Source organism: Ornithorhynchus anatinus, chromosome 12 (assembly GCF_004115215.2).
Source record: "Ornithorhynchus anatinus isolate Pmale09 chromosome 12, mOrnAna1.pri.v4, whole genome shotgun sequence".
In the NCBI taxonomy this organism is placed as follows: Eukaryota; Metazoa; Chordata; class Mammalia; order Monotremata; family Ornithorhynchidae; genus Ornithorhynchus; species Ornithorhynchus anatinus.
The window spans coordinates 55,790,315-55,809,050 of NC_041739.1; the positions used below are offsets into that span (position 1 = coordinate 55,790,315).

Below are 18,736 nucleotides of genomic sequence, written 5' to 3' on the forward strand. Positions count from 1 at the left end.
CTAATAGAGAGAACACAGGCCTAGGAGTCAGAGGACCTTGGTTCTAATTCCAGATTCCCCAATTGATCAATTAATGGTATTTGTTGAGTGCTTACTATGTGCAGAGCACTGTTTAAGACCTTGGAAGTATACAAGAGAACAAGCGGGCACGTTCTCTGCCCTTAAGGAAGTTAGAGTCTAGAGGGGGAGACAGACAGTAATATGAATATGAGAAGTAGTGTGGCACAATGGAAAGAGCCCAGACTTGGGAGTGAGAGGTCATGGGTTCTAATCCCGGCTCCACCACTTGTTAGCTGTGTGACTTTAGGCAAGTCACTTCACTTCTCTGTGCCTCAGTTACCTCATCTGTAAAATGGGGATAAAGATGGTGAGCCCCACATGGGACAACCTGATGACCTTGTATCTACTCCATTGCTCGGGGTACTGCTTGGCATGTAGTAAATGCTTAAGAAATACCATCATTATTAATATGAATAAATCAGTAATTTATAATAACACCACTTGACTGTTGTGTGACCTTGAGCAAGTCACTTTACTTCTCTGTGCTTCAGTTTCCTCATCAGCAAAATGGGGATTCAATACCTATTCTCCCTCCTACTTCGACTACAAGCTCCACGGGGGGACTTATTATCTTGTCTCTGCCCCAGAGTTAAGTTCAGGACTTGGCACATAATAGGTGCTTAATGAATACCATTCTTAATATCATCATCATTATTATTATTTATGCCAGACTACAACCCTCCCCATCTTCAAAGCTTTATTAAGGTCACATGTCCAAGAGGCCTTCCCCGATTAAGCCTTCTCTTCACCAACTTCCTCTCTCTTCTGCATCATCTATGTACTTGGATATGTTCCTTTTAGACACTTGATATTCACCCCACCCACAGCACTTATGCACATACCCATAACTTATTTATTTTTATTATTGTCTATCTCCCCCTGTAGACTTTAAGCTCATTCTGGGCAGGGAAGGTGACTACCAACTCCATTGTATTGTGCTCTCCCAAGCGCTCAGTACAGTGCACTGCACACAGTCGCTAGACTGTAAGCGCCTTATGGGCAGAAAATGTGTCTGTTTAGTGTTGTACTCTCCCAAGTGCTTAGTATAGAGCTCTGCACACAGTAAGTGCTCAATAAATACAATTGAAGGAATTGAAAGAGTAAGTGCTCCATAAATGCCATGATTGACAGGGACTGTGTCCCACCTGATTAGTTTGTACCTACCCCAGTGCTTAGTACGGTGCTTAAAAAACAGCAGTGACCAAATTACATCATAATTGTTATTAGTCAATTAGTTGGTCAATTATTATATGTCAGTTAGTGTTACTCTCATGAGCACATACCCTCCTTCTGTTTTTTCTAGGCAATTAATATAAAAGTTTGAGAAGGCAGTTCTGGGGATATTGGACGCTCAGTGGCTTATTCCCACACCTTTGGTTTATCGGGATGGCAAGCGGTGGGTTTTTTTGTTTTTTTAGAATAGGAATGCCTAAGCACAAAATTTGCTGATGCAGAAGAAACGATTGGAATGCAACCAGGAAGCGGCACTAGATAAGTTTGGCCTAGATAAGTAAGCAGTGGCTGTAGCTTACCGGAAGCTCCGAAGCCCATCTCAGGAACGTTGTTTGAGATTGGAACTAGATAAATGATTAAAGAGGGGATAAAAGCCTTTCATTTTCCAATTTGGTGGATCTGGGCCTTGTTTCCAGATATCAAAGGTGGAGCAAATGAAATATCTCCTTGATTTAATGATTCCCACCTCCATTGACTGCTTTATCTTCCTCCTCATCCCCGCACCGCCCTCCCCCCTTCATATCCAATATACCACCACTTTGCCCATCTTCAAAGTCTTAATAAAATCACATCTTTTCCAAGAGGTCTTTCTTGACTATTCCTTCATCTCTCCATTTTATTAGCACCCCCTTCTGCTTTGCTTATGTACTCTGATCCTCACACTCCCACACCACTTTGTGTGGTGTTTCCCCTATCTAGATTCCCACTAGATTCTAATAATAATAATAGAAGAATTTGTGAAACGCTCACTATGTCCCAGGCACTTTATTGAGCGCTGGGGTGGATACAAGCAAATCAGGTTGGTCCCCGTCCCCGCCCTGCCTAGGGCTCACGGTCATAATCCCCATTTTACAGATGAGGTCTCCGAGGTCCACAGAAATCAAGTGACTTGCTCAAGGTCACACAGGAGACAAGTGGCAGAGCGGAATTAGAACCCAGGTCCTTCTGACTCCCAGGCCTGTGCTCTATCCACTAAACCACGCTGTTACTCAGTTGTAAACTTCTAAGCTCCTTGATGGCAGGGATTCTGTCTGTCAGTTCTGTTGTATCTTACTCTCCCAAAGGCTCAGTACAGTGCTCTGCCCAGAATAAAAACTCAGTTAATACCATTGACCGATAAATCATTTCCCACTGCTTGTTAAGAATTTCCATTGGCCCCAAGGATTATAGTAGTCAAAACAGTATTTACTGAAACACCTGGTAGATGCAAAACATGGTTGAATCAATTGATGGTATTTATTGAGCGCTTCCTTTGCACAGAGCACTGCAGTAAGTGCTTGGGAGAATACAATGCAACAAAGTTGGTAGACACATTCCCGGTCCACAATAAACTTTCAGACTTAGAGACTATAATGTTCTATGCACTAGGAAAGAAATTCACAGATGAGGTGTAGACACGGTTCCAGGGGTCCCTAAGAACAAAGTTGGGGGGAAGAGGTCAGCAACAGTGGCAGGAGGAAGGATGAAGCAAGAATATGTAAGATGAGGAGGACAATAAATGCGACAGGTGCGGTCAGCGGGAGCCATGGCTTTAGCTCCAGCCTTCCCGGTGGACTGAAAGTTGAGAAGTTCTCGGGTTGCCGAGGGCTGAATCGTTCTTGGGCTAGGGAGAGGGGTTGGCGGAAACCCCTGATGTTGGGGAGGACTGGGGCAACCTCCTTGGTGAGTGATGGACAGTTCATCCATCTGCCGCTGTTAACTCTATGCTGAGATAATAGTAATAATAGTAATGACAATATTTAAGTGCTTACTGTGTGTCAAGCGCTGTTCTAAGCGCTGGGGTAGATACAGGCTATTCAGGTTGGACACAGTCGCTGTCCCACGTAGGGCTCACAGTCTTAATCCCTATTTTCCAGATGAGGAAACTGAGGCCTTGAGAAGTGAAGTGACTTGCCCAAGGTCACACAGCAGACAAGTAGCAGAGCTGGGATTAGAACCCAAGTTCTTCTGACTCCCAGGCCCTTGTTCTATCCACTAGGCTATGCTGGGATTCATGATTTGTAACGGAGAAAGAAGGCTTCCTTTTAGCATTTCAATCTCAATCCAGCCCCAAAGAATTTATGTAACTCTCTGAATACTTAACTATTTCCCCTCTCCTTTATTCTGTTGTCCATGTCATCCTGTAGACTGCCAGATCTTTATGGGCGGGGATCATGTCTATGAAGTGGGTTAGATTGTTCTTTCCCAAGTGCATAGTACAGTGCCTCACACACAGTAAGTGCTCATTCAATACCACTGATTAATTGGCTGTCTGTCTCTCCCTGTTCAGATTGTGAACTCCTCGGGGAAAGGGGATGTGTGTCTTCACGTCTCTTATAGTACAAATAACTTGTGATATCAAGCACTCACTATGTGCCAAATCCTGTGCTAAGTACTTTGGTAGATGCAAGATAATCAGGTCAGACACGGTCTCTGTCTAATAATAATAATAACAATAATAATAATGTTGGTATTTGTTAAGCGCTTACTATGTGCAGAGCACTGTCCTAAGCGCTGGGGTAGATACAGGGTCATCAGGTTGTCCCATGTGAGGCTCACAGTCTTCATCCCCATTTTACAGATGAGGTAACTGAGGCACAGAGAAGTTAAGTGACTCGCCCACACTCACACAGCTGACGGGTGGCAGAGCCTGGATTCGAACCGATGACCTCTGACGCCCAAGCCCGTGCTCTTTCCACTGAGCCACGCTGCTTCTCTGACCAGGGGGTCACTGTCTAAGGACGGGGGGAGCAGTTTACAGGTGAGGAAAATGAGGCCTAAAGAAGTGAAGTGACTTGCCCAGACCACACAGCAGGCAAGTGATGGAGCTGGGTTTGGAACCCAGGTCTCCTGACCCCCAGGCCTGGGCTCTTTTCATGAGGTCACACTGCTCTCCCACGCACTCAGAGCCTTGTTCTTTATTAAGAAGCCACTTAGTAAATACCACTGATTGTTGGAAAGCTCTTAAGTGTAAAGACCTGTTTTAACCTGTATAATAATAAGGGGAAGATGAGCTGTGAAATACCCTTAGATTTTAAAAAGCACTCAACAAGTATAAGATGCTATTAAGGCATAATGTTGAAAATGAGAAATCAGACATTTTCAATCTTAGTTGGATTTACCAAATTGTGAAGAAATAGCACTTGCATTATAACAGCATATAAGGAGCACTTTATATTGGTAGAGACAGGAGGCAAACACATTTAGATTTACTCTGGTTTGACTATCATTAATCAAGACCAATCTAGAAGTTAAAGTTTTATTTAAGTAGAATTATGTTCCCAAACACTGAAGCTTCCTTCTTTCCTGGTGAATGTTGTCTTTAAAGCCATCTGATTTACTATCCAAGTTCTTCATTGGAGTTTGGTATTTTTATGCGAGGTGCATCTTTGTATTCAGAGGGATAAAGTAGCAATCAGTTGTCCCACTAATAATTTTGAGAGTTAATATTAAGTGTCTAATTCGATTTGCTCATATCCATCCCAACCCTTAGTACAGGCCTAGCGCATAGTAAGTGCTTAACAAATACTATTATCATTGTTATTATTAGTAACAGCTTTCACAGAGGCTAAATTTTTAGACACCCTTTCTTTGCCAAACTGTGGTGGTAGTCATTGAGGAAAGAAATTATTTTGTTTGAATTAAGCTTTAATCCAGTCGTTTGTTGAAAGGGCCTTTTATTTATTTTTTAAGTATTAAAGCTTCTTTTCTTTTTATGAAGCTGTTCTAAAATTGGCAGCCTGCTGCTTCTGTTCTTCTTTTTTTTTTGGCTAAGATGCGAGGCTTTTTTTCCCCCCGAAGGTCCTGATTCTGCTGTTATTTTTAGTTCAAAAGTTATGAACAATTTAATTAAACCACTGTGAAAGTTGGGAGCTTTAATCCAGAGTGTTGGGTTTTTTTTTTAATATCATACATAAGATTTGAAGTAAAGGGACTAATCACAGGCTTCTCTTTGGGCATATCTGATTCAGTGAGTTTGTACCCTTAGTTAGCCTGGAATTCACTCCCCCCCATAGACACCAGAGCACCGCTCTCTCCACCTTCAAAGCATTATTAATGTCACATCTTCTTCAAGAGGCCTTCCCCGATTAATCCCTCTTTTCCCCAGGTCCCTCTCCCTTTCTCTAGGTATATCAATGTATGACTTTTGGACATTTGATATTCATCCCAACCCTACAGCCCTTAGGTACACATCTTTAAATGATATATTGAAAATTACTTATTTACTCACATTAATGTCTGGCTTCCCCTCTGGACTGTAAACATGTGGGCAGGGAATGTGTCTGCTAATTCTGTTGTACTCCCAAGGACTTAGTACAGTGCTCTGCACATAGTATGCGTTCGGTAAGTGCAATTGATTGGTTAGAGGAAAGATGTAGGGGAAATTGTTCATCATTGCCCCCATTTACACTTTCTTCTCAAGCCTTATTTTTCTGCCAACGTTTCTGGAAAGCAAATAAAGTGACTTCAGCGTATTCAGTGCAGTTATCATTGGACAATAAGGCTAGAACAAGAAAATAATTGGACCAGAGGTTTCTATGTATGGTATAGTATTTATGACATTGTTACTCACAGGGCACAATTTGTTCTGGTTTCAGACTCTTAAATTTGCAAATCCAAATTCAGTTGTTTAATGTACTCATTTTCTTGTTCTTGGTAGTTTCTGTGGTCAAACCTCCCTTCACTTCAGGAAGTCAGATCATTTATTTTAGAGGCAGCTGGCCTTTTTAAGGATATCCTCTAGACTGAAAACTCCTTGTGGACAGGGAATGAGTCTACCAACTCAGCTGTACTCTCCCCAGTGCTTAGTATAATGTTCTGCACATAGTAATTACCCCATAAATGCCATTGATTGCTTGATGTCATTGACTATGCACCTCTCGTCTAAATACGATAAATTAGAAACTGTAAATTGAAAGGTCTTATCAGGCTATTGACAAAGTTTAAAGAAAAAAGTTCACTCAAAGCTTCATCCAGCTAAGAACCTATGCCAAGGTCCTTTGCAAGTCCTGAAGGCAAAGGGAGAATTTGCTTGCCTAAGAACCTCAGGGAAAAAGATTGGAAGTAAGAATCGGAGGCCTGGATCGTACTCTCAGCTCTAATAATAATAATAGTAATAACATTTGTTAAGTGCTTACCAAGTGCTCAGCACTGTACTAAGCGCCAGGGCAGGTAAAGGATAATCAGGTCCCACGGGGGGCTCAAAGTCTATGTAGGAAGGAGAACAGGCGTTGAATCCCATTTTCAACACCTGTTCTCCTTCCTACTTAGACAGTGAGGGAACTGAGACACAGAGAAGTTGAAAGACTTGCCCAAGGTCACACAGTAGGTTCATAGCAGAGCCGGGTTTAGAACCTAGGTCTTCTGAGTCCTAGGCAAACTTTCCACTAGGCCACGCTGCTTTTTCATTTGCCCTCAGTGGGACCTTGGGCAAGTCACCTACTGATATTTGTGGAGCTCTTACTTTGTGCGGAACGATCTACTAAGCACTCGAGAGAGTACAGTATAACAGCGTGGCTTAATGGAAAGAGCCCGGGCTGAGGAATCGGAGGTCATGGATTCTAATCCTGGCTCTGCCACTTGTCAGCTGTGTGACCTTGGGCAAGTCACTTAACTTCTGGGCCTCAGGTACCTCATCTATAACATGAGGTTGAAGACTGTGAGCCCCATGTGGGACAACCTAATTCCCTTGTATCTACCCCAGTGCTTAGAACAGTGCTTGGCACATCATAAGCACTTAACAAATACCACTATTATCATTATTATTATTATTATTATTATTAAAAGGTTAGCCACCACAGCTATACAGGCCTTCAGGTTGGGGTGAAGTTTCCTGCCTTATCAGGGTCCACATGTTAAATTTACTGATTGAGTTTTTTTCTACTTTGTCTAGCTGTGCATTATGGGATGTTGAATTTGTTGACTGAGTTTTCTTCTACTTCATCTAGCTGAGCATCATGGCTAGTGTTCTAGGTGGTAAAACTTGCATTAAATGCTAGGTTGCCATGGCTAGTGTGAGGTTTATTTGGATTTTTTTTATGGGATTGTTCAGTGTTTATCAAGTACCAGGCACTGTACTAACCAATGGGGTAGAGACAAGCTAATCAGAATACAGTCCCTGCCCCACATGGGCCTCACAGTCTTAATCCCCATTTTACAGATGAGGAAACTGAGGCCCAGAGATGTCAAGTGATTTGTCTAAGGCCACACAGCAGAAATGTGGCAGAGCCAGGATTAGAACCCAGGTCCTCTGACTCCCAGCCCATGAGCTTTCCAATAGGCCACACTGCTTCTTTAGGTTTCTCAGTTGCTGTCTAAAGTGGAAAACCTCTTTGTTCTTCAAGTTATTCTTAGTTCAGAGGGCTGGCAGATTCTGCAGTTTGGTCCAAAGTTATCTGGATGCCATTTTAGAATTACCTCTCAAGAACGAGCATTTGGCAGACTGTATCAGTATTCCAGGCTCACAATTATGCTCAGGGCTTGTTTCATTGGAAGAGTTTCCCATGGAATTAGAAGCACAAAGGGCACTAGTTCCTAGGTTCGTTGTTGCATCTCCAGGCAGGTCTGCCTGGAGAAATTTCAACAGAATCCCAGCTCTGCTTTACTCAGATCAAGAAATAGTCATATTTATTGAGCACTTACTGTGTGCAGAGCACTGTACCGTGCGCTTGTGAGTGTACAATAGAACAATAAACAGACACATTCCCTGCCCACAGTGAGTGAACATTGTAGAAGGGAAAGGTCAGGCGGGCTGTTCAGTTTGGATTCACCTTACTTTGGTGAGTTGGGCCAAAGAGACAGATTTGCCTCAAAGTTGTTGGGAGTTCAGTTGTGTTGATGACACTGCATGCTTCAGGGAGGACCATATTGAAGTCCTTGGGTTGTGGTTGGGTGCAGAAACCATGTGTGCTGGTGTGCACTTTGGCTTTAAAGTCATTTATTTATATTAATGACTGTCTCCCCCCTCTAGATTGTAAGTTCCCTGGGAACAGGGAATGTGTCTGTTTCTTGTTCTGTTGTACTTTCCCAAGTGGTTAGGAGAGTGTTCTTCACACAGTCAGTGCTCAATAAATACATTCAAATGAGTGAACTTACCCCTCAGAGAGAGCAGGGTGAAACAGATTCTTAGTGGCCTGATGAGAAGGATGGATTTATGGAGAAGCTGGAATTAGTGCCGATGGGGTGAAGGACCCCCAGAAGTAGAAGCTGAGCCCACCCCTTTCTTTGCTTGCAGATGTTCAGGAGGAGTAAGCCCATCTGGTGCAGCCTTTCACTCGATTTCCCTCTAGTCTGTTAGCTCGTCCCCTAGACTGTAAAACTCTCTATGGGCAGGGAACGTGGTGTCTGTTAATTCTCTAGTATCGTACTGTCCCAAGCACTTAGTACTGTCCTCTGCACAGAGTAGGTGCTCAAAAACACCATTTATTGGCTGATGGATTGATTTTTCACTCTGTGGTTTTTCCTCAGAGGCTGCGAGCCATGCCATAGCCATTCATTCATTCAATCGCATTTTATTCAATTGTATTTATTGAGTGCTTACTGTGTAGAAAGAACCGTATTAAGCACTGGAGTACAATGTAACAATAGATAGACAAATTCCCTGCCCACAACGAGCTTACAGTCTAGAAGGAAAGACAGATATTAAATACAAATAAATAAGTAGCGTAGGCTGGTATCGGAAAGGGAATGTGTCTTTTAATTTGGTTTTATTGTACCCTCCCAAGCACTTAGTATCGTCTTCTGCATGTAGTAAGCGCTCAAGAAATACCATTTATTGAATGATGGATTGATTTTTCTCTCTGCGGTTTTTCCTCAGAGGCTGCGAGCCGTGCCATAGTCCAGTTCCTGGAGATCAATCAGAGTGAGGAGGCCAGCAGAGGTTGGATGCTTCTGACTACAATTAATTTGCTAGCATCATCGGGGCAGGTGAGTTGTGTGATTTTTAATTATTTTCTTTCATAGCAGGATTTAAAAAATGAAGTTTGGGGGAATGCCCCACAATTTCTCTGTCCACTAGGCCTCAGGAAGCAGCATAGCCTAGTGGATAGAGCACAAGCCTGGGAGTCAGAAGGACCTGAGTTTTAGTCCTGGTTCCACCACTTGTAAATAAGCATTTTAACAAATAATTTTTAAAAAAAAACTTATTTATAGGGTAGAGCCATTTTGGACATGGAAAAATTAATTTTTGTAAAGAGCGTTCTGCAACAACTTTACTGTTCTCATTTTTGTAAAATAGGACCATTGGTCGTTTCTGAATTTTTTCAATGGTATTTGTTTCGTACTTTCTGTGCAGGCACTCTGCTAAGTGCTGGGGTAGATACAAGCTAATCAGGTTGTACGTAGTCTGTGACCCACATGGGACTCAAAGTCATAGTCCCCATTTTTAACGATGAGATAACTGAGGCACAGAGAAGTTAAGCAACCTGCCCAAGACAAGTGGCAGAGCCAACATTAGAACCCACGGCCTACAGATTCCCAGGCCCGTGCTCTATTCACTGGGCCATGTTTATTGTTGTGGTGGAAAAGTCTGTTCCCATTCTCAGCTACCAAATTTTGAAGTTTTAATTTACTCTTTCTTATCAACCTGACTTTAATGCAGTACACATTTAGAAAATAGGGTGGGCTTTGAAGCGTGGATGTGGTGTGCCAGTGACACAAAGGAGGCTTGAGCATGTAATTAATTTTGAGGATATTTATGTTATTTAATTCATATGCTCTCACAAACCCCCCCCTTTGCTCCAGTGGCAGTGAGGAGTTGTCAGCCACTGTGAGTTCCAAGGATCTGTCCATGCGGTATCTTAAAGCATTCCTCACCTGCCAACTTCCCTCATTTCTCTCTATTTTTTTGTTTTTATTATGGTATTCGTTAAGTGCTTACTACATTGCAAGGAACTGTACTAAGCACTGGAGTCAGTACAATCTAATCAGGTTGGACACATTCCATGGGACTCACGGTCTTAAAACCCCATTTTCCAGATGAGGTAACTGACTCACAGAGAAGTGAAGTGACTTGCTCACGGTCACCCAGCAGACAAGTGGCAGAGCTGGGATCGGAACCCAGGTCCTTCTGACTCCCAGGCCCGAGCTCAATCGACTAGGCCACGCTGCTTTTTCAGGCATGTAGACTTTTCACTGTGGACTGGTTCATTATTTTCATTTTCCTTTGCTGGTTTTTCAGTGACTCTTGGTTGGGTGGGAGGAATGAAGTATTTTTTAAGTTATACTTTAGGCTTCGTTGAAAAGGAGGTCATTGTTTTCACCCATCTATGAACACATGCGGAGATGGGTGAAATCTCAGTTCCATTGGGCGAGATGCAGTATTTTTTTTAAAGAAATCATATTTTAGGCTCTGCTGTAAAATAGGCCATTGTTTTCACCCATCTATGAACACACAGGGAGTCGAGCGAAATCTCAGTTCCATTTTTCCCTTGGCCACGATGCTGAATATCCTGAAGCAGGCAACGGCTTTCAGTGATGTTGGCCTACCCACGAGAGTAGACCTTTGAATGGCTGAGAGTTCGGCCCAGCTACAAGTCTTTTAATATGCAGATTGGGCCAATACCTATAGAATTAAGGCCCAGGAGCAATCCCAAGTGGGGAAGTCGGGCAACATCGTAGTTGGATAAGCAAAAAGCTGCAATAGTAGCTAAAACACAAATGGAAATGCTATTGATAATGTAAAAATTGTCAAGAAAGTACATACAAACAGTAGAAATTTGTAGGGAAAGGGTCAGAAAAGTTGAGGCAAAAAATCGGTAAGTCCAACTTGGACTGTGAATCCCATGTGTATTAGGGACTGTGTCCTACATGACTAAGTATTCCAGCACTTACAGCAGTCCTTGACAATCAATAATGATATTTCCGAGCACTGTACTAAGCACTTAGGGGAGTATGATATAAAAGAGTTGGTAGACAGGTTTTCTCCCCACAGCAAGCTCACAGTCTAAATGGGGAGACAGATATTAACATAAATACATAAATTAAGAATATGTGCATAAGTTCTGTAGGGCTGAATGAAGAGTGAAAAAAGGGAGGAAATCCAAGCGACATATAGTAAGAGCTTAACCGGTACCAAAAAAGGCAGGCTGGGAGGGTGAGAAACCAAACTGAAATAGGAAAAGATGAGGTCAAAAATTAAATGAAGCCAATTAAAATGCATTCAATTCTGCAGGGCCTAGTGGCTTTTATCCTGCTCTAGTCAAAGAATTGTAGGAGATAAACCTTTCGGGTGGAGATGGACAGATGCCTGAGGGGTGAAATAGAACAAGCAGCATCCCTACAACTTCAAAAGGGAAAAAGACACAGGCCAAGAAATTAAATTTTATACATAGAAGCATACTAGAAAAAAATGATCAGAAAATGAATTGGAAAGGAGACTTGGAATTGATAAAGGCAGCAGGTAATATCCAACTGGGCTTCCTTAAAGCTAGAGATTCAGGTCTCCATGGAGCCAATTTTTTAGGATTGACAGGTAAGCCTGGCAGATTGATATGTTTTTTTTAAAAAAATAAAAAATTTTTTTGATTCTCTCCTGAACTATGTTTCCATTTGCAAACTGGGAAAATAAGGTACAACCGCACAGCTATTGAATGCATTAATGAAATGGAGGTGATCTGAAAAAGGGGGACAGGCCAAGGGGATCAATTCCTAGCTGCTTGGCCTAGTGGATAGAGCATAGGCATGGGAATCAGAAGGACCTGGGTTCTAATTCTGGCTCTGCCACTTGGCTGCTGTGTGACCTTGGGTAAATCACTTCACTTCTCTGTGCTTCATTTCCCCCTTCTGGAAAATGGGGGGTTAAGACTGAGCCCCATGTGGGACATGGACTGTGTCCAACCTGGTTATAGTGTATCTATCCTAGCACTTTGTAGAGCACCTGGCACGTAGTGCGTAATAAGCACTTAACAAATACAATTATTATAATTATTTTTATTAGCCTTCTGGATCCTCTGAGGCAGCTAACCAACTGTTTAGTGAGCGTCTGCCTCCTGAACTAAAGTCTGAGCGTGGTCATTTTCTCCCCTTGCCTGACGAATCTTGTTTGCTTTGTTTCCAGAAAACCGTGGACTGCATGACAACCATGTCGGTGCCTTCCACCCTCGTCAAGTGTCTCTATCTCTTTTTCGACCTCCCACATGTGCCTGAGGCAGCAGGGGGAGCCCAGAATGAGCTGCCTCTAGCAGAGCGTCGAGCGCTGCTCCAGAAAGTCTTTGTGCAGGTAAGGAAGGAGACTCTCTGCCCCACTTCCCTTTCACTTGGCTGAAAGGGCACGAGGGGCCGATTCGGGGCATCCACTTGCTGACCGGCTGGGTTGTTACCCATGTGGCAGTGAGTCCACGTCTCCCCGTTCCTCAAGTACCGCCAATGGCTTCCCAACCACCTCTGTATCAAACAGAAACCCTTACCACCGACTTTCAAGCAGTCACTCAGCTCGCCCCATCCTACCTCACCTCACTGATCTCCTACTTCAGCCCAGCCTGCACACTCTGCTTCTCTGGTGCCAGCTTACTCATTCTGCCCTGAACTTTCTACCGCCCCGCCGACTTCTTTCCCATGCCCTCCCCCTGGCCTGGAATTCCTGCCTCCTCCCCCCCCCTCCCCAATATATGTATTCTTCCCCCCTCCCCACTTTCAGAGCATTATTAAGGTCACATCTCCGAGAGACCTACCCTGATTAAGCCCTCTCTTCCTCAGGTGCGTGTGTACACCTGGATCTGTGACCTTTAAACATTGGATATTTGCCCCACACTCAAACCCCACAGCATTTATGTACATATCTTTAAATTATGTATTATAAATTACTTATTCATATTAATGTCTGTCTTCCCCCTCTAGACTGTAAGCTGGTCGTGGGCAGGGACAGTATCTACTAATGGTGCTTCATTATATTCTCCCAAGTGCCTAGTACAGTGCTTTGCACATAGTGAGAGCTCAATGAATACCATTGGTTGATTGATGTGACCTCCCAGTCAAGGCTTCCCTTATGAGTCAGTGTTGCTCAGTAACTGGTCTGACCTCGCGAAGCAGTGTGGACTAACGGAAAGAACCTGGGCCTGGGAGTCCTTGTGGGCAGCAAATGTGTCTGTTATAGTGTTTATTGTACTCTTCCAAGAGCTTAGAAAAGTGCTCTGCACAACAAATACAACTGACTGTCTGAGAGACTTCTAGAACCCAGGTTCCACTCCCAGCTCCACAACACTGGGTGACCTTGGTCGTGTCACTTAACTGTTCTGTGTCCTCATAAGCGAAATGGGGATTCCATACCTGTCCTCCCTTCCTAATGGAACTGTGAGCCCGATTCATTCATTCATTTGTATTTATTGAGTGCTTACTGTATGCAAAGCACTGTACTAAGCATTTGGGAGAGTACAGTATACAATAAACACATTCCCTGCCCACAATGAGCTTACAGTCTAGAGGGGAATGTGGGAGAGGCACTCTGTACAACCTATCTTGTGAATACACCAGCACTTAGAACAGTGCTTAGCACTTACTGGGGCGCTTAACAAATACATCAGATATTAGCATCATCATTCACAGCAGCTTTTCCCAATCATTTCTCTTCCCTAAATTAGCCTTTGAACTTGGCTCTGACTTAAAAATGACACCGATATTGCCTTTGTCTCCTGTACTAATGGCTCTTGATCCTTTGACCTCTTGAGCAGTTAATCTGCCCAAGGAGATCAGGAAAACATCCCCATTCGGCTTCATTACGCCTTGTAATTTGAGTTTACATGTTGCTCTTTGGCCTCCTAATAAAAGGAATTTCCTTAGGAATACGACCCTAGATTCCATTCTAGATTGCACGTTATGAATCCCATTAACACGGACAGCTGTACTTTTAGGGGTTAGCTGGGGTACACTTAAAGTTCCTCGGTTATAATGTCGAGTCTTTCCGGCGGGGATTGGAAGAGTAAAAATTTCAGGCCGTCCTCCGTTTAAATAATTCCCATTCTGCCATTTCATCACTCAACCGTGGGTTGTTTTTGGTTCATTTGAATTTCATCTCGGTAAAAGCGCGAATTATACCCGCTGGCATCAGTCACCCTTTTTGAACCAGAATTAGACATGTAGGAGCATAGGGAAGGGTTTTATGGTTTTCTTTTTTGAACAATTTCTTTTAATAAGAGTTCACCCCCTTTATGAAGGGAAGGGATCACAACAATAAATCATTTGTTAAAAGGTTTGTTGTGCAGAGTATTGTCTTTGGCATTAGGGAAATAGGAGAATGACCTCACCTCGCTGCTCTCCTACTCCAGCCCAGCCCACACACTTCACTCCTCTAATGCCAACCTACTCACTGTGCCTCGCTATTGTCTGTCTCGCTGCCGACCTCTCGCCCACGTCCTGTCTCTGGCCTGGCACCCTTTCCCTCTTCATATCCAACAGACGATTGCTCGCCCCACCTTCAAAGCCTTATTAGAAACATATCTCCTCCAAATGGCCGTCCCTAATTAAGTCCTCATTTCCCGTTTCCCACTCTTTTCTTCATCACCCTTGCACTTGGATTTGCTCCATTTATTCCTCCCTCCCACAGTACCGATGTATAGAGCTGTCATGTATTTCTCTTAATGTCTTTCTCTCCATCGAGACTATGAGCTTGTTGTCGGCTGAGACACGTGTGAGACGTTTACAGCCAGAGTGAATAATAATAATATTAATTGTGGTATTTAATTGTGGTATTGTGCCAGGCACTGTACTAAGAGCTAGGGTGGACACAAGGAAATTGGGTTGGACACAGTTCCTGTCCCACATGGGGCTCAGTCTGACTCCCCGTTTTACAGATGAGGTAACTGAGGCACAAAGAAGTGAAGTGACTTGCCCAGTGCCACCGAGCAGACAAGTGGCGGAGCCAGTCCACGCTCTTTCCATTAGACCATGCTGCTTCCTTCCAATGAACTCAGAGTGCCCCACAAATAGCATCTTATTTAGAGCCATGGATTTCTCACAATAACATCTGTGGAGATGGGGAGGGGAGGGTTCCTGGTACTCCATTTCATCGATGCTGACGTGGAGGCACAGACAGTAGAAGTAAGTAACTGATTCTTTCAGAATCGAGGCTAGGAACGATGAGCTGGCAAACTCATTCCGTGAAGCAAGTGTTCTATTTCTTACCTTGTACGTGAGGAAGGAAGCTTCAAGCTTGGGGAAGGGGGGCTCAGCCCGTTGTTCAAATCCTGTGATTTTGCTCGAATCTTAGCTGTCGGATGCAATGCGGGGGAACTAAACACATCCTTGACTTAAATTGACTTGGAGAGCTGCCAATCCTGTTGAATGGCAAATTGTGATGACTCCAGAACCCCCACCCTCATTTTCCAGAGAAGGGGTCAGTTCAAGCTTCTGCCAAACCTCGTTGGCAAGAGAAAGCTGCCCTCTGTCCCCGAATCCTTGATCTTCCCCCAGTCAAAGAGTAAATGGCCTCCTTCTCCTTCCGACATGCTGAGTCTCAGAGGACTTGGCTTAACGGATCAGACAGCCTCGGACCGAGAAGATTCTGACTAGTGCTCGATATTGTGTCTGCTCGTCAGCCGTATTCAGTGGATCAGTTAATCAGTGGCATTTTTTGAGTGCTTACTCTGTGCAGAGGACCGTACTAGGCACTTGGGAGAATACAATATAACAGAATAGGTAGAAAAATAACTTATAGCTAATGGAATTAGTGGAGTATAAGGATTTGGAAATAAGTGCTGTGGCAGTGAGGTGGGTATCAAAGTGCTTAAGGGGCACCCAGCTAAGTGCCTAGGAAGGGGGAGGGAGGACTGGGGGCCATTTGTATTTCAAAATCCAGCTCTGGTTTTCTCATGTGACTCAGTTGCCTAAATATTGTGTTCTCCCAGCTGTTTGTCACCATAATACAGCAACAGCCCATCTGAATTGCATGGGCCCCTGTTCGCAATGTCCGTTTGTCCAAGCCGTAACCCTCACGGTTCTACTTTTAGCATTTAGATACCTCCTCTGAGCTGCTGGGGGAAGCAGCACGGCCTAGGAGTCAGAAGTAATGGTTTCTAATCCTGGCTTCGCCATTTGTCGGCTATGTGACCCAGGCCAAGTCACCCCATTTCTCTGGGCCTCAGTTCCCTCTTCTGTAAAATGGGGATGAAGACTGTGAGCCCCATGTGGAACAGGGACTGTGTCCTATCCGATTCCTCCCTACCTAGCCTGGCACATAGGAAGCACTTAATAAATACCACAGTTATGATTCGAATAACATCTGCTGTGCTTTCTCCTTGTAGATCTTAGTGAAGCTGTGTAGTTTCGTGTCCCCGGCGGAAGAGCTGGCCCAGAAAGATGACCTCCAGCTCCTGTTCAGCGCGATAACGTCCTGGTGCCCACCCTATAATCTGCCCTGGAGGAAGAGTGCCGGCGAGGTCCTGATGACCATATCCCGCCACGGCCTCAGTGTCAACGTAGTGAAATACATTCATGGTGAGGAGCTCTTTCCCACACGCTCCTTTCCCCTCACTTCTGGTTTTCTTGCCAGTCCTTTGGTGGCTCTGGTGTATATTAAACAATGATTATGTTATGTTTTCTCTTGTATCTAAGCACTAGATACAAGAGAAGCAGCGTGGCCAAGTGGATAGGGCATGGGTTCTAATCCTGGCTCCACCACTTGTCTGTTGGGTGACCTTAGGCAAGTCACTTCACTCTCTTCTCTGTGCCTCAGTTACCTCACCTGGAAAATGGGGATTAAGACTGTGAGTCCCATGTGGAACATGAACTGTGTCCAACCCAATTACCTTATATCTATCCCAGTCTTGGTACAGTGCCTAGCACATAGTAATCGCTTAACAAGTACCACAGTTATTATTATTATTAGGTCGCACATGAGGCTCCAATTTGAGTGGAAGGGAGAACAGGTTTTGAATCCCCATGAGGGAACTGAGGCACAGAGAAGTTAAGAGACTTACCCAAGGTCCTACAGCCGTAGGTGGTGGAGCCGAGCTTAGAATCCACCTCCTTCCACTCCCTGGCCTGTGCTCCTTCCATGCTGCTTCTCAATTATTTCTGTTGCCTTCTCCAAACAATTCCTGTTTTGCATATGTAAAAGGAAAGTACAGTGAAAAGTAGGCGAATTCCAAAAGAAACTCATTGTAAACTCAAGTTCAAAGCTCTGTACTCAGCACTGGGAAAGAAATATATGCATTAGAGGTAGCCACGGTCCTTGGCCCCCAAGGGAGTCCCAGTCTAAAAATTGGGCAGGGGGTTGGTGACAATCACTTCAGGAAAAGCAAACAAAAAGACAAGGGCGATGGTAAAATTCCTCAGGAACTAATCTAGAGAAATTAGAGCTGGTTTTTTGGCTGGAGTGTAAACAATATGCTTGTTTAAAACAGCAGGGTCCCAATGTATCCTGTCTTCTTTCCTCTCCTAAGACATTATGGTGACATTTCTAGGAGAGAACAGCCTCACCATATCCTTGTGGTTATCTCTCCTATAGCTTGTTATAGGCAGGGAACGTGTTTACCAATTCTGTTATATTGTTTCTTCCCAAGCACTTTGCACATTTTAAGCACTCAATAAATACCATTGATTGATAATGTAGCATAATTAGTCTTTCCTCTATATAATCATCCAAATTATTACTGACATTTATTAAGCCTTTACCACGTGCAAGGCACTGTATTTCGTCTTGGGAAGTATGGAAGAAAATCCAAATACCTGCATTCTGGCCCTCTGGCTACCATTCTGGTGGGGGAAGACAGGTCGTAAACTGAAGAATATAATACAGACACAGTGAAAACAAGCGGAAATGAAATAATGAGATGGTTTTCAGCAAAAATGATATCAACAGAATGACTTGAGGAGCAGGTCTTCACAGACCTCCTGCAGTGAGGAAGACCTCTGAAGACCTCCTCACTGCAGGCTCACAGGGCGAGGTTATGTAATGCCTTAACTGGTCTAATGTTCCAAAACTTGGAACATTTAAGAAGCTAGGTATTTGTGGCTGCCTTTCTCTGACCACTGACTGAACGACTGGTGGTATGTGTTGAACGCTTACTATTTGCGGAGCACTGTACTAAGCACATCACGTCAATGTCTCAGATGCCCAACTGAGGCAGCCTCGTTGGCTTTCATCATTGTACCCTAGTTTATGATGATGATGATGAGAGTATGTATTAAGTGCCACCGTAAGCTGAGTCCTGTGTTAAGCCCTGGGGAAGAGATATAACAAAATCAGTTTGGACGTACCCCTGTCCCTCAAGGGGCTCAGAATCTAATCGGGAGGAAGAATAAGCATTTGTCCTTACTTTACAGATGAGGATGCTGGGGCCCAGAGAATTTAAGTGACTTATCTAAGACCACACAGCATACTAGTGGCAAAGCTGATATTAAAGCTCCAGTCGCCTGACTTCCAGTCCTGGGCTAGTTCCACGAGACTTCAGTGCCTCCTGGCTTTGTGGAAACTGGAGAGAAAAAATCAACCTCGATCCAAGTCCGTGTTGTCATACATTTAAATCTTCTC

At 43.9% G+C, this 18,736-nt stretch overlaps 1 protein-coding gene across 9 annotated transcripts in view; it reads left to right on the forward strand.

The window, feature by feature from the left end:
• Positions 1-18,736, forward strand: part of WDFY3 (WD repeat and FYVE domain containing 3) — a 300,170-nt gene that overhangs the window by 127,000 nt on the left and 154,434 nt on the right. For all 9 annotated transcript variants that reach the window (XM_029076970.2, XM_029076971.2, XM_029076964.2 and 6 more), the window contains 3 exons: positions 9,089-9,198; positions 12,329-12,490; positions 16,506-16,698. In XM_029076970.2, coding sequence (XP_028932803.1) covers positions 9,089-9,198; positions 12,329-12,490; positions 16,506-16,698 — 465 coding nt within the window. The remainder of the gene's footprint in view (positions 1-9,088; positions 9,199-12,328; positions 12,491-16,505; positions 16,699-18,736) is intronic.